This window comes from Pteropus medius, unplaced genomic scaffold (genome assembly GCF_902729225.1).
Source record: "Pteropus medius unplaced genomic scaffold, Ma_sr-lr_union100, whole genome shotgun sequence".
In the NCBI taxonomy this organism is placed as follows: Eukaryota; Metazoa; Chordata; class Mammalia; order Chiroptera; family Pteropodidae; genus Pteropus; species Pteropus medius.
In genome coordinates this window covers 53,830-69,710 of record NW_024351091.1, presented here as the reverse complement: position 1 = coordinate 69,710, position 15,881 = coordinate 53,830, and the positions used below count along the sequence as shown (strand labels likewise).

Sequence of the window (15,881 nt, the reverse complement as noted above, 5' to 3'; positions counted from 1 at the left end):
ATGGAGTGAATTAGAGAAAATATCTCAAAGAAGTATTTTCATAATGATCAAAAGCCATACATGTGAAGAAACAACACCATTGTGATATGGCTTTAAGCAATTTGTTATGATTTTCAAAGGACAAGCACAGTCAAATTAAGGTGAAGAACAACAGTATTTGAGAGTATCAGTTTTGTACAAACCGAGGAAGCACTTGATGTAAAAAGTATTTTAAATCTAAAGTTAGAAATCTTAAGAATGTCTTTAAGAAAGCTGACCAAACATGCAGAACTGTGGACAGCATATAGGGAAGAATAATTTTTGAAAATTTGGAGAGAATTGATGAGAAGAAACTAACACAAAAAAATAAAAATAAGGTCACAGGTGCTTTGGGAATAGAGGAAATCAAGCATGTCTTTTAGGAGAAAAACAGAACCAGGATATTTGAATGTGCAGCTATTGCCTCTGGGGACCACAATGTCCACTTAGCTCTCAGGCCAATGACCCATCATGGACAAGAGGCTGCTCGGCTGAAGAGACTTCTCAGGGCACCCTTTACATCTTTGTTCCTCAGGCTGTAGATGAAGGGGTTCAGCATGGGGGTGACCACGGTGTATATTACTGAGGCAATCAAACTTCTCTGGGAAGAATGGGTTAGAGCAGAACTGACATAGAACCCCAGGCCTGTCCCATAGAACAAGGAGACCACAGAGAGGTGAGACCCACAGGTGGAAAATGCTTTATACCTACCCTTAGTGGAGACCATCCTCCCTAGTGAAGAGATAATCCGATAGTAAGAAAACAGAATTCCAGTGAGAGGAAACACTCCAAGGAGGACAGTGGTTACATACAAGAAGATTTTATTAGCGAGGGTATCAGAGCAGGCTACCTCGAGAATCTGAGCCAGTTCACAGAAGAAGTGTGGAATTTCAGTGCCCATACAGAAGGTCAGCCGCATTATCAGTAGAATATGAAGCAGGGCGACCCAGAAAACGATGAACCAAGACATCAGAACCAGAAAACCACAGAAGCGAGGGTTCATGATGACCACATAGTGTAGGGGCTGGCAGATGGCCACATACCGGTCATAGGCCATCACGGTCAGAAGGAAATCATCCATTCCAGCAAAAATTGTAAAAAAACATGTCTGAACGAGGCATCCGATGTAGGAGATGTTTTTGCTCTCTGCCAGGATGTTCACCAGCATCTTTGGGATAGTGGTGGAGATGAAACAGATGTCAACGAAGGACAGGTTGGAGAGGAAGAAGTACATGGGGGTGTGGAGGTGGGAGTTAGAGCTAATGGCCAGGATGATGAGCAGGTTTCCAAGCATGGTGACCAGGTATATGGACAGAAACACTCCATAGAGGAGGGGTTGCAATCCAGGATCACCTGAGAGACCCAGGAGGAGAAATTCTGATACTTCAGTGTGGTTTCCGGCTTCCATGTAGCTGATGTGTATGCTGAAGAAGGAGTCAAAAGCAACGTTCAATGAACAGCCAAATGGCACCTCGCTAATCATCACCTTTTGATTCTACCTTTACAGCTTTTATGCTCTACTCATTCTGATGCCCATGATATTTAAACCTCACAAAGAAAATAATAGCAGTAACCACATTCTTAGAAAGAAAAATAAGAAGACACATTAGATTGAGACACATAAGATTTAGATTCCTTAGGAAGCATGGGATCACAAATTAAGGTGGTTTGAGTTAAAAACCCATGTCTTTATTACTATTATGGAGCTATTGGAATGAAAGAAGTGTGGGGATTATCATTTGGGTGGTAGCCCATTTTTATTTTAAATATGCATAATTATTCAGATTTTCTTTAATGTAAAAGAAACCTGCCTCTCTTTTTAACTCCCACTCACTGGTTCTAATTCTCTATTCAAATCTATGGACATAAGCCGATTATTTTTTGATATGACACTTCAAAAATAATTGAAGTTATTTAAGGTCTATTCTCTGATAATCTCTATACTTCGTTCATTCTAATAGCTCCATAATAGTAATAAAGACATGGGTTTTTAACTCAAACCACCTGAATTTGTGACTCCATGCTTCCTAATGATGTGACAGTTAACTCTAATGTGTCTTATTTTTTTTCCTTCAAAGAATGTGGTTATTGTTATTATCTTCTTTGTGTGATTTAAAAATGACTATACACAGTAGGACCTCAACAAATGAGAGCTATTATTATTAATATTTTTAAATGACATTTATTTTTGGTATAACTCTTCTAAAGTGTAGTATATAGATGTGATTTAGAAAATAGGATCCTGAGTTAGACCTCTTGAAATAGAATTTTGGTTCACCAATTCCTATCTGTGTAACCTTGACGAAGTTCTTTAATCTATCTCAGCTACAGATACCTCCCCTCTGCAATGGGAGTAGTAAATATTTTTTTACATTTTAAGACTGATGAGTGAATTAAATGAAATGATGCATATAATTATTCTGGTGTGGTTGCTGTGAAATGCAGGGGACACTTGATAGAAGTGAGCTTCTGTTCTTAATGTGAAAACGTATCAGTCTTGCATGGCCATCATTGATCAATACTCCCCTTAAACTGGGGAAGCCATCAATTATGAAGCACTTCTGGTCATTATAAACACAACATATCTGTTACCTCTTTGACCACCCTGAAGCACTTGTAATTATTGACGATCCTTATGGCTCCTCTTTCAGAGACAGCCTGCCAAGTGAATTCTTCCAAGGAGAAAGAAAGGCATGTGGGCAACATAGCTAAGAGGAGGGAACAAAAGCACAGAATCATTAAAGTAAAAGACAAAGCATGTATGAAAGCATGTGCTCATGCGTACATGCTCTCGAGTGGGGATGTGTTGTATTAAAATTGATGGAGTTAATTGCAAAAATAGATTGATAAATTTGATAATTTTCAAAGCTTTGATAAACCATCTCATTTAATAAATGAGTGTCAAATTTAAGATCTGAAAATGAATTTTTACATTCCCAATGATAAAGTTTAAATGTTAATAGAATGCTAATTAGTTGAGAGGAGAAAAAAATCACTGAGGGTCAATTTAGTCTGGAGAAATGTGTAGACATGGCTTTTCCAGAATATGAATATTTAAGCTGTGTGAAGGATGGATACAGGTTAATCAGGAGACAGTTAAGAAAGGTAAGCATCTGGGCTGAGGGAACAGAATTGCCAGTTGTCCTGTGGGTTGCTGAGATTGGTAATAGAACAAATTGGAGAGGTCAGTGACATAGATTACTTATCATTAAGGTCAGGAGGAGACAGAGTGTATGAAACGCACAATATGAGTTTCCTGTACTATTTCTTGATGTGCTTCTCATACTAGTAATTTATGTCTATTTCTGGACTAGCGGTCATGAGTGTTTTGGCTCACCATCGTCATTCGAGGGACTTATGTGGTGCCTGGCACAGGTAGGCACTCAACATATACAAATCTTAGATGTATATTAAAGATTGAGACTGAAAGCATCAACTATACCACAAAAAGGAAATCTTCAGGCTCATCATACAATTCTTATTTTCTCACTAAATGAGGAAACCAATGTCAGTTTTTTAACCCAATAAAGAATCATTACTTAAAGCTGCAGACAACAGGATATTGACATTACAACACTAAAATGTTTGTGTTAAATTCACAAACAGACCAAGGCAGACCACTCAAATTAGTCATTTGATATTCTCCTGAACACTTAAAGAGATTACTAAGATGATGAAAGAAAATTAACCTGAGTACCAAATGTCTGAAATAATTACATTATTTGTAGATAACTTTGTGGACAGTAAGGTGAAACAACAATAACAATATGGAACTATTAAGTGCTATCGGTGAGTCAAATCTACTTCAAAAAGAGTTAGGAAATGTAATAGAAAAACCCAATCACACGAGAAACAAAATACATAATTCCTCATGCATAGTGGATCTCCAGGTAGTAGTTAATGAACAAATAACTGAACACAGGAAATTGAGAGAACCCTACAAGTATGGAAAACAGTAGATAAGAGACGGAGGCTCTCTAGAAAATAACACTTATTGGAGAGAGGCTCTAGATTCCAAGAAGAGACAAAAGAAAACAGATCAAAGGCCAGAAAAGACAGGTTCAGGGGACACAAATGTACCTTGAAAATAGGGAGACTTCATTGTTGGACTAAACAAGCATGAGATTGTCTTAATCTCACTATTGTAGAGATAAAGCCCAGTACTTGCTTTCTCTCTCTTCCTTTTTATTCCACCAGCCCTCACTGGGACACCGTGACCCTCTCTGAAGGTTATCACTGAAGCTTTCTGTTCTCCAAGGTCTGACCCTGGAAAGCCCAACTGCATTTTTATTTGACTGGGAGCAGATGAATATTGGCAAAAGGCAACAAGAACACGCTTAACGTTTCCAGCATCTCAAGGGTTGAATTCTCAGAGCTCCTCATTAAGTAATTGTACTATTGTCTTTCCACTGTCCAAATAATTCAGCTCCCTTGGAGTAAAAAAATAAAAATGAAAAGTTTTCATCGATGTTGTGTCTGTGCAAGAAGTGAAGTGAGGGAGATATATTAATTTCCTCCAAGGAGAAACTCTTCTTTCTTTGGTTTAACTTATAATTACAAATTGTCCCTAAGGTAAGTTTAATTGCTACAGGAATCAAACCCAAGAACCATCTTTCTGTGATGTTCTTCCCTTGAATAATCTTTGGAGATTTTATGCATCTCTTCATGTCCACAGTGTCACGGAGGCAAAGATGTTTTTTCTAAATCAAGCACATCAATTAAGAGTTTGGGTTTTGTTGAAAAGACTGACAAAATGAAGACTGCAAAAATGTTTTTCAACTTTCAGGATCATTTATTTTTTTCTGAAAATCTGAATACAATTAACTGTGCTTGATACTATTTAAACCTCATTTCAGGTTCTTTATAAAGTATCTCACAATTTGTAAATTTGAGAATTCACATTTCAGTAACTGGAAAACTAAAATGCGACATACCAGCAAATTTACTTAAAATTGATGTGACTATGCAAACTTTTATATGCAACACATGGACTTTACTATTACAGAATTTGGCCTGTGTACACTAGCTTATACATAAACAAAGTTACTCTTTGCTTATCTGTCCTGACCTATGAAGTGTTGTACCAACAGATTCCTCCCATAGCTTTTCACTATGTAAACATGATTCCTCCCTTTAAGACAAGGTGAAAAAATCCTAAGTTCCCATCCAGAAAATAAATGTTAACCCAGAATTAGAAAATTCTAAAGTTTCAGCAGTCTTTTACCAAAGTAGTACTGGAGGAAGTTGCAGTGTTTACCAAAAGAACAAAGTTTCTCATTAAATTCTTTTAGTGGGTCTGAAATTCTGTGACGATTTTTGGTCAAGTAGTTTCCATTAAAAATTACTGATTTTAAAACTAATAACTTAAAAACTGCTACACATACAAAAAACCAAATGGTTCACAAACATTCTCCTTGTCTTCTGAAACTTTTACGATGCATTATAATCATTAACAAGTCTTTCACAGTTAAATGACCGAGCAAACAGTTCTGTGACCATTCTTCCTCAACTGATTAAGACTGGATGACAGGTATTGGGGATAGCTTCTGAGTTTTCTGAACAGACGTGGTGACTTTGCCAGCTCCAGCTCCCTTCTTGTCCACTGCTTCGATGACACCCACAGCAACTGTCTCATGGCACAAACAGCAAAAGTGCCCATGGGAGAAGCTCTCAACACATGTGGGCTTGCCACATACCATATCAATGATGGAGGCATCACCAGGTTTCAAAACTTCAGGCCATCTTATAGTTTTTTCCCAAAACGATGATTAATGTTCTTCAGCTCTGCAAATTTGCAAGCAATGTGAACTGTGTGACAATCCATCACAGGTGTGTATCTGGCACTGATTTGGCTTGGATGGTTCCGGATAATCACTTGAGTCATAAGGACAACTGCTATTATTGGCGGATCATTTTTGCCATCACCAGCCACATTGCCACATAGAATATCTTTGACAGACACCTTCTTGACATTGAAGCCCACATTATTTCCAGGAAGAGCTTCACTCAAAGCTTCATGGTGCATTTCAACAGACTTTACTTGAGTTGTTATGGTGAGTGAAGCAAAGCTGACCACCATGCCGGGTTTGAGAACACCAGTCTCTACTTGGCACATAGGGACAGTACAAATACCACCAATTTTGTAGATGACCTGGAGGAGCAGATGCAAAGACTTGTCAGTTGGACGAGTCGGTGGCAGGATGTAATCCAGAGCTTCAAGAAGTGTGGTGCCAGTAGCATTACCATCTTTGTGGGTGACATTCCATCCCCTGAACCGAGGGATGTTAGCACTTGACTTCAGTATGTTGTCACCTTTCCAACCAGAAATTGGCACAAATGCTACCATGTCAGGGTTCTCGCCAGTTTTTTCAGTGTAGGTGCTGACCTCCTTATTGATTTCCTCATGTGTCTTCTGGCGGTAGTGTGGTTCAGTGGAATCCATCTTGATAACACCCATAATTAGTTGTTTGATATCAGTGTGTAAGCCAGAAGGGCATGCTCTTCGGCCTGCAAACCCTTGGAGATACTTGCTTCAAATTCACCAACACCAGCAACAGTAATCAGTTAGCCCGAGATGTGCCTGTAATCATGCTTTTGGTAAAGTGTGTCCTGGGGCATCAATGATGGTTACATGATACTTGCTGGCCTTGATATCAAAGGTGATGCCATTTTCATGTTCAGCCTTAAGTTTATCGAAGATCCAGGCATACTTGAACGAGCCCTTCCCCATCTCAGCAGCCTTCTTCTCACATTTTTTTAATTTTTATTTTATTTATTTATTTTTTTGTCAATCTCAATGCATTTCTAGCTAGAGGACAAGTTGTGGGAGACTTGCCAGAATCTACATGTCCAATGACAGCGATGTTGATATGTGTCTTCTCCTCTTGCATTTTGGCTTAGATTTAGTGGTAGTTTTCACAACCCCCATGTTCTGGAGACAAACCCAATGTGAAATAAAAAAGAGAAAAATATTCTTGACATTTGCTGTTGACACAGACACTTTATTGACATTAGTGAAGGCTCTGTTTATTATTACATCTAAGTATAGGGAAAAAATACTCCATGTAGAGTGAGCTGAAGAGTGAGTATTGGAGAAATATAGGTGACAAATATAAACCACTTATAACGTTTGTCAGGGAAGGGGAGGAGAGAGCAAAGCATGGTGTAAAGGGAGTATGAAACATGGGAGAAATTTTTAAAATGTAAGAGAAAATAGAGGAAAAAATTAGTTTAAAAAAGAATGATCATGTTGACAAAGGAATTTGACACACAGGAAGTGTTGACTACATAATTGACAGGATGCAATATACATTCTAAATCAATAACAATCATAGTATACTGTATCTTTAATAAAATACATGGGTGCATAAATCAAGGGGTGGAAGCAGAAGTGGCCATTTGGTAAGTTTATGTTCATGTCTCCACAGGCCTTTGCAGGATACACTTCCAGAGACTTGGCAAGGCCCTATTAAACTTCCTGCTGTGCTGCTGCCTGATACTTCAGGTCCCTCGTGCCATGTAGAGAAGTCACCATCCCAGCAGGAGTAACTGATTCTGGTCATCAGTGTCATTGTGTGACTATGGCAATGGGTATGGACTGGCACACCACTATTTTCAGTAACTCGCTGGGAGCAGCTTAATACAAACACAGTGGTAGATGCAGATGGATTTGGGCTAGTTATGCTCCCCACTGCAAAAGATCTAAGTGGTGAGACCCTGGGGGAGCCAACTTCCTTTAGCTGAGGTTTATTCTCAAAGAGGGCTGAGGGCTGTCAGAAGCACTCTCTGCACCTGGAAAAATAGGTCCCTAATCCTGCAATCCAGCACAGCATTCACTGTAGTCCATCCCTTGGGACATTTGGATGAACTTTTAAAATTGGAGATATAATTGACATATAACCTTACATAGTTTCAGCTACACAGCATAATGGTTTGATATTTGTATAATTGTGTGAAGTGATCACCTCAATAAGTTAACATCCATCATCACCTATAGTTACAACTTGTTTTCTCTTGTGATGAGAACTTTTGAGATTTACTCTGTTATATGGAGCTTCCTCAAAAGGCTAAGAATTGATCTAGCCTATGATCCAGCAATTCTTCTACTAGATATTTACCCCTAAAGACTTGAAAACTCATATCCAAAAAGATATTTGCACATCGGTGTTTGTAGCAGCATTATTCACAGTGGACAGGATGTGGAGGCAACCGAAGTGTCCTACTATAGATGATGGGCTAAATAAGCTGTGGTACATATATACAATAGAATATTACTCATCCATAAGAAGAGATGAACTACTGCCATTTGCAACAACTTGGATGGACCTAGAGATAACCATGCTAAGCGAAATAAGTCAGACAGAAATAGTTGAAAATCACATAATGCCACTTATATGTGGGATATCAACCTAAAAGCAACAAATGAACAGGACAAACAGAGACTCATGGACATGGACAATAAACTAGTGGTTACCAGAGGGGAGGGGAAAGGGGGAAAGTTGACAGGGTAAAGAGGGTCAACTATGTGGTGACAGAAAGAAATCTAACTATGGGAGGTGAACATACAGTTTAAAAAATTATATGTATATATACATACATATATATATATATATACATATATATATATATATCTTACTGTTAAAGTGTACAGCTGAAACTTATTAGATTTTGTTAACCAATGTCTCCATTTAAATTACAGAAAAAAAGATTTACTTCCTTAGCAACTTTCAAATATACAATACAGTCTTAAAACTATAGTCACCATGCTGTACATTAAATACCCAGGACTTGAGCATTTTGTAACTGAAAGCTTGTGCCTTTTGACCACCATCAGCCATTTCATCTACCCTCTCACTTCTGGAAACTCTCATTTTGTTCTCTGTATCTATGAGTTCAGTTGTTGTTGTTGTTGTTGTTTTTGTTGTTTATGAGAATTCCCATATAAGTGAGATTATACGGTATTGGTTCTTATTTCAGACTTACTACACATTAGTAGAATGTCCTCAAGTTTTATCTACATTGTGATGAATGACAGAATTTCTTATGGATGAATAATATTCCATTATTTGTATCTCTATCTATCATCAATCTATCTATCTATCTATCCTCTATCTATCACATACTCTTTATCCATTTATTCATAGGTAACACTTACCTTCTTTCCATTCCATATATGCTTCGCTATTGTAAATAAAGCTGCAATGAACAAGGGACTGCAGATATATTCTCAAGTTAATGTTTCCATTTCCTCTGGATAAATATCCAGAAGTGAAATTATTAGATCATATGGTAGTTCTCTATTCAAGTTTTTGAGGACCATCCACACTGTTTTCCATAGTGGCTCTACGAATTTACATTCCCATTAATGGTGCATTAGGGTTCCTTGATCTCCACATCCTGGCCAACATTTGCTATTTCTTGTCTTTTGATTGTAACTATTCTAACAGGTGTAAGTTGATATCTCACTGTGCTTTTGATTTCCATTTCTTTGAAGATTAATGGTGTTGACACTTACTCATGTGCTTGGCGGCCATCTGTATGTCTTGTTTGCAAAAATGTCTATTCAGATTCTCTGCCTATTTTTTAAATGGATCGGTTATCTTTTTGCTATTGAATTACATATGTTCTTTATATATTTTAGATATTAACCCCTTGGCAGATATATGATTTACGAATATTTTCTCCCATTTGGTAGATTGTCTTTTTATTTTGTTGATGATTTCCTTTGCTGTGCAGAAGTTTCTTAGTAGAATATGATCTCGCTTGTTTATTTTATATTATATGTTTTGCCTTTACTTGGATCAACTATTTTGCCTAATTTTGGGGCAAAGCTTTTCTGTGGTTTCAATGGGTCTTTTTCAGAGGAGAGGATGAGTGAGAGGCACTAAAAAGAGGAGGGTCTGTGGGAAGAACTAGAGCTTCTGCCGCTGTAGGTGGTCTCGCGGTCAGAACGGATACTCAGTGGCTTTTTCCTCTACTATCCATTCTCAATTCCCCTCACCTTTGAATAATATATCAGCTAGTCCAGATGGATTAACTGTTGGGGTGATCCTGACCTTCATCTCTGAGGGTTTTGAGGTCCAGGGAGGTGCGATGCCTGGCCTAAAGTCACATACCCAGTAAGATACAAAGTGGGGATTTAATCCCCAGCACTGTGGCTTGTGCCGACTTTAGTGGTCTTTCCATATTTCAACTAGTATTAAACATTGTTTAATTTCATTAAAAATAACAGTGAATAGACACAAAATCAAAGTTCCCCTTGTCATCTCTCAAAGTACAAGTATTTTATAATATAACGATAATCAAATTTGTCAAATTGTAACTGTGATTATTGTAGCTTTATGATTATAATCTCATAATGTAACATTGTAACCATTTTTGTCCTTAAAATTGTATCTACGATTGTCCTAGTTTTATTGTAGTTTTATGATTGTAACCATTTTCCCCCTTTTTGTCCTTAAAATTTTATTCTCATTTTAATGTACATAAAAATGCCTTTTAACTAATGTGTAACTTGTAGATAAAGAGCTTGCTTGCTTGAGAACCCCAGGAACAGACTTCAAAGGAAGCTGATTGATTCCTAGACATTTCTCGGCCAGAAGACGGACTGCAAAAGGCCCTACTAATAAATAAAACGAACAAGACTTCTGCTGGACCAGCTCCAGATTCCTTATTGGAGCAAGCAATGAAGGATAATTTAACAGACTCACACCTGAAAGAGGAACTCCTCACCCACTCCTTGCTAATTCCTTTGTTCCACTTACCTCCTCTTCAGGTGGCTTAAGAAACAAGCCAAGGCTAAGAAGACAAGATAGCGGGCCGAGAGACATTCTCACTCCCCTCCAGGATGAGGCTTAGAATTTCTCCCTTGTCCTTTACTCAGCCCCCTTCCTATAATAACCCCTGCGGGCACTCACAAAGGAAGATGGTCTTTATGCCAGCTGTCTACCATCTTCTCAGGATTCTGGCTTTTGAATAAACCTACTTTCCCGACAACAACCCTTTTCTCTCAATTATTGGCTCCCAAGCAGCAAGCAGCTGAAGAACTCATTTTTGATGGGAGAACTCATCGGTAAGAACACATTTTTGATGGGAGAACACTTGTTACACCCTGGAAGGTTCAAATCAGGAAATAATGTTTTCTACGTAAACATATAAGTGCACATGGATGGACATGTGGCCACAAGTAAATGCATCGAAATGTAAGGTGTGGTTATCCTTTGGCTTTCCTACCATATCTCTTATTTGCATTTTCCAATTGTTCTAACATCACTATATATTACTTTTTATCATCAAACGCTTAAAAATACTGCAAAATATTAAGAAAATTAATCTAATGAAAAATTCAGCCAGTAAATATTAAAAATGAAAGAATAAATCAAGGAAATTTTAAAAATAAAAAACATTCATAGAGATTATATTATTAACTATAGGTATTTACAAAGTCAATATAGTTATGGTAGTTGTTATTATATTAAATGATATTAAATACACGTGCCAACAGAAGACTTTCTACTCTTCTAACATTTCCACTTCTCTCACCCATATAAGTCCATGTAATTCTTCTCTTATCATTGAGTCATCTTTAGTCCCTGAAAAAGTTCCATTGTGTCCACTGGTTTGCCCATATTCAGAAATACCTGTCTTCATCTCCATCTTCTCCACAAAACTCCACTGAAATCTCCTCATTCACTAAGACACTGAGAGAAAAGAGCTCAGAGACACATTGGTGCCTTAGGCTAAAATTTAGTACGGATGGATGAATGGATAGATAGATGACTTATAGAGGGTAGAAAACTATTCAATAACATGACTACAGACAGACCCTCAATCTACATCCAGTGAGATTCAGGCCAGAACAGAGATTGCTCCCCATAAATCCCCTCAGACTCGGAAGTGTTGGCTCCAGAATAGGCCATTGCCCATCCCAAGGCAAGGATGTAAGTTTTTCCCCCCTTATCTGGGGCAGGTCACATTCCAGGATGTCCATCCATCTCTATCTACCCTATATAACGCCTCAGCACCTGTCATGAAGCATGGAGGATATCCAGGTCATATAGCTGTTGCCCAAGATGAGCATCATATGCAAGTTCTCTTAATAAATTCTTAATGTAATGATAGAGTTGTCGGCCTCTTTCTCTGGTCTCTTGGCCGTGGGAAATTTTATGAAACATGTAGATAGATGATAGATAGATAGATAGATGATAGATAAATAGATAGATAGATAGATAGATAGATAGATATGCAGACAGAAATATATACATGAGCTAGATGTACTAGCACTAAGCCATTTGAAAATTCTTTCTTGGATATTAATTTTTTCTTTAAAAATGTGACCTGGGGATCATCTGATCTCTAACATTGAATATATCACCATCACTGTAAAACCTTACCACTTGGCTATTTGAATTCTTAAAGTTGAACATGGAAGAGGGACAAAGATGTACAGATGCTGAAAACTACAAAGAAAAGATAGGAGAAGATCTTCCAAGAAAAACCTAACATTATTCTGGGTACACAAAGTAGCAATGGCTTGTACTGAAAATACTCCTCTCCTCTCATTCCGATCATGATTATCACATTATATCACAGATAACACATGTCACACTGGAAGGAGATGATAAATTATGACCCTAACAGAATTTACGAGATTTTATATTTGAAAAATCATTTATATACAGACTTCGGCAACCATCCAGGGGGGTCTTCCATGTACTGGTCAGCTTTATAGACTATTTTGATCTTCTAATAGCTATTAAGGGAAGAGCGAGTATAAAGAATAATATACCAGCTCTTAAGTTGTTTTAGCTTAGAAGGGAAACTTCAGAGCCACTTATATTTTATTGGACAGATAAGAATGTATTACCACATTTACCTTCAAGAGAGAAAGGAAATGGAATTCTCTGGGGTATGCAATAGGAAAGGATAACCAGAAATATTGTCAGTCAGCAGGAAAATATACCATAGAAATGTAAACAACATCAGAATCCATGTGAAAACCTGTGCAGACTGTTAGATAAAAATATAAACTCAGTGTCAGAGTTCTGAGTTTGAACCCTGCTTTTAACATTTGGTTCTCTTCCTTCTGTAACTTTAAGGAAGGTTTTTGTTTGGTTTTGTTTTGTTTTAGCTCTCTGAGAGTCTCAATTTCCTCACCTCTAAAATGGGGACAATAATCTTTCCTATTGGGAAGATTACATAAGATAATAGAGAGCAGTTAACATATGCTTACCATATAATATGCACTAAACTTCAATTATATTTTGATATATTTTAATCATACTTTATACAGTAAATAAAAAACACTGTTGGACACACACACACACACACACACAATACAAATCCACAATCAAACACATAGAAATAAATCAAGGTAACAATCAATAATTTACACATTCTAGGCCCACACTTGTGATAACAAAGATATAGTAAATACTTCAAATATAAATTTAGAACTCATTAGTGTAGAGATAAGAAAGAAGACAAAGGACAAAATTTTTGGACAGCAGATAGGGTAGAATGGTCATCATAGAAATTACTTGGACATTAGTTGTTTAAATATGTGTTATGAATCAAGACAGAGCAGTCATAGATCCTTTAGGACTGGCTGAAAGAAGAAGACAGTTTGAGAGATTCAAGAGTAAAAACTTCAGAACGGGTTGTGCCACTGGCACCAAAAAAATTTCTCAGTCCCAGAGCCAATGGATCCATCACAGACAAGACGCTACTCTGCTGAAAAGCCTTCCCAAGGCCCCCGATACATCCTTGTTCCTTAGACTGTAGATGAAAGGGTTCAGCATTGGGGAAACCACAGTGTACATCACTGAGGCCACTGAGACCTTCTCAGAAGAGTGAGTCACTGCACAAGTGAAGTAGACCTCAACACCTGTCCCATAAAATAAAGAAATAACTGTGAGATGAGACCCACAGGTGGAAAAAGCTTTTTGCTTCCCCCCTGATGAGGACATCTTCTTTATGGATAAAACAAACCTTGAATAGGAGAAAAGAATCCCCCAGAAGGGGGAAACATCCAGGACACCAGTCATAAAATATATCAATATGCTGTTTAGAAAGGTGTCAGAGCAGGCCAACTTGAACATCTGTGTCAGTTCACAGAAGAAGAAATGTGGAATTTCAAGATCTTTGCAGAAGCTCAGGTGAATCATCAGAGAGACATGGAGGAGGGATATCATAATACCAATGAACCAAATAATAAAAACTAGTGAGCCACAGAGGCGTGGGTTCATGATGACCATGTAGTGCAGGGGGTGACAGATGGCCACAAACCGGTCATAGGCCATCGCAGTCAGAAGTAGAGTGTCCGGAATAGGAAAAATTATGGAAAAATATACCTAATGAGGCAGTTCATGTAGGAGATGGCTTTGTTCTCTGTATGGATGCTCACAAGCATCTTAGGGACTATAGTGGTGCTGAAACTGATGTCAACAAAGGACAGGTTGGAGAGGAAGAAGTACATGGGTGTGTGGAAGTGGGAGTCAGAGCTGATGACCAGCATGATGAGCAGGTTTCCAAGCACAGTGATCAGGTACATGGACAGGAACAGCCCAAATATGAAGGGCTGTAGTTCTGGATCCTCAGAGAACCCAAGGAGGAGAAACTCTAAAATTTCTGTTTTGTTTCCTGCTTCCATGTAGTTGATATATCTATGAAGGAAGAGATAAGAAAAACATAAATTAGCAAAAAGTAGTAAATTCCACATATTATAAATGTCATCTATGACATTCATGCAAGTTATTTATACTTAGCCATTTTCTCTGAGTTGGGTGTCCATTCACTCTTAAATAGAATCCTACAAAATGGAGTCTCTTATCCCAAACACCTATCTTAAGTATCCATTTTGTGATGATAAAACCAAAATGGAACTCTACAGAATAAAGCCTAGAAAACCTGACCACCTATCTTAAGCCTCCATTTAATAACAACCCTTTGGATGGTTGTGTTCCTTCAAAATGGGACTAATAATATCATATACTTGCTGGTACAATGTCACTTCCATGGAATTCCTGCCAAAAATACAGGACTGCTGTCTAAAGACTGTGGAACATCAGACAAACCAAAACCAAGAAACATTCTACACAATATATTACATGTGCCCTTCAAAAATGTCAATGTCATCAAATTCAAAGAAAGTCTAAGAACTGTTCTGGATTAAATGAGCCTGAAGAGATATATCAACTAAACATAATGCATGATCTTAAATTTTCTTTTGCTATGCATATAGATAATATTGTTAGGATGATTGTCAAAATGGGAATGAGGTAACTCGATTTAAGATGGTGTAGAAGATAAATGCTGTAAGTGCCTCCTCTAGTGACCACACCAAAATTATAACAAAACTACAGAGCCACCAGTACGTGGAGTCACCAGAGGACTGGCTGAACAAAGCTCTACAACTAGGTCACCTCAAATGACAGGTCCTCTCAAAATGATAAGAGGGGCAGAGACACGAATTGGCCTGATCTCACAACCATGTGTGGCAATCAGGAATTGGGAGGGCTATCTTGGTTGAAGAGCCATCAACCCCACCTAGGAACAAAGGATCCCAGCCACACACTGGACTTCCCACCTCATGGTTCCAGTGCCAAGAAGAGAAGTTTCTACAACCTCTGGCTGTGAAAAGTGGAGACTGAGTGATACAGAGAACTGTGGACTGTGGAGACGTTCCTCTTTAAAAGCCCACATCTGGCCTTACTCACTGATGGAGTCACTTTCTCTCAGCTCCAATGCTGGAGTAGCTGCTTGATGGGTACCAGGCACATACTTGGAGTGACTGAACTGTTGGGCTTCAGGGCGAGAACTGGAGGGGTGGCTGGCTACAGAACAGAGGTACAGGCAGAAGCCAT

General features: G+C 38.1%; 2 protein-coding genes and 1 pseudogene across 2 annotated transcripts; all 3 read right to left on the bottom strand.

The window, feature by feature from the left end:
• Positions 1 to 487: 487 nt before the first annotated feature.
• Positions 488 to 1,435, bottom strand: LOC120586540 (olfactory receptor 7D4). Its single transcript, XM_039842914.1, has one exon. The coding sequence runs from the start codon at positions 1,424 to 1,426 to the stop codon at positions 488 to 490; it is 939 nt and encodes a 312-aa protein (XP_039698848.1). The 5' UTR covers positions 1,427 to 1,435.
• Positions 1,436 to 5,761: 4,326 nt separating this feature from the next.
• LOC120586539 (elongation factor 1-alpha 1-like) lies at positions 5,762 to 6,997 on the bottom strand (annotated as a pseudogene).
• A 6,730-nt stretch (positions 6,998 to 13,727) lies between these two features.
• LOC120586528 (olfactory receptor 7D2-like) lies at positions 13,728 to 14,802 on the bottom strand. Its single transcript, XM_039842907.1, is given in 2 exon segments — positions 13,728 to 14,371; positions 14,374 to 14,802. Coding segments are annotated over 2 exon segments (1,035 nt in total). The 5' UTR covers positions 14,765 to 14,802.
• Positions 14,803 to 15,881: the final 1,079 nt, after the last annotated feature.

Excerpts from the sequence above, each read along its gene's own strand:
- LOC120586540 (XM_039842914.1), bottom strand. The coding sequence starts at position 1,426 with ATGGAAGCCGGAAACCACACTGAAGTATCAGAATTTCTCCTCCTGGGT.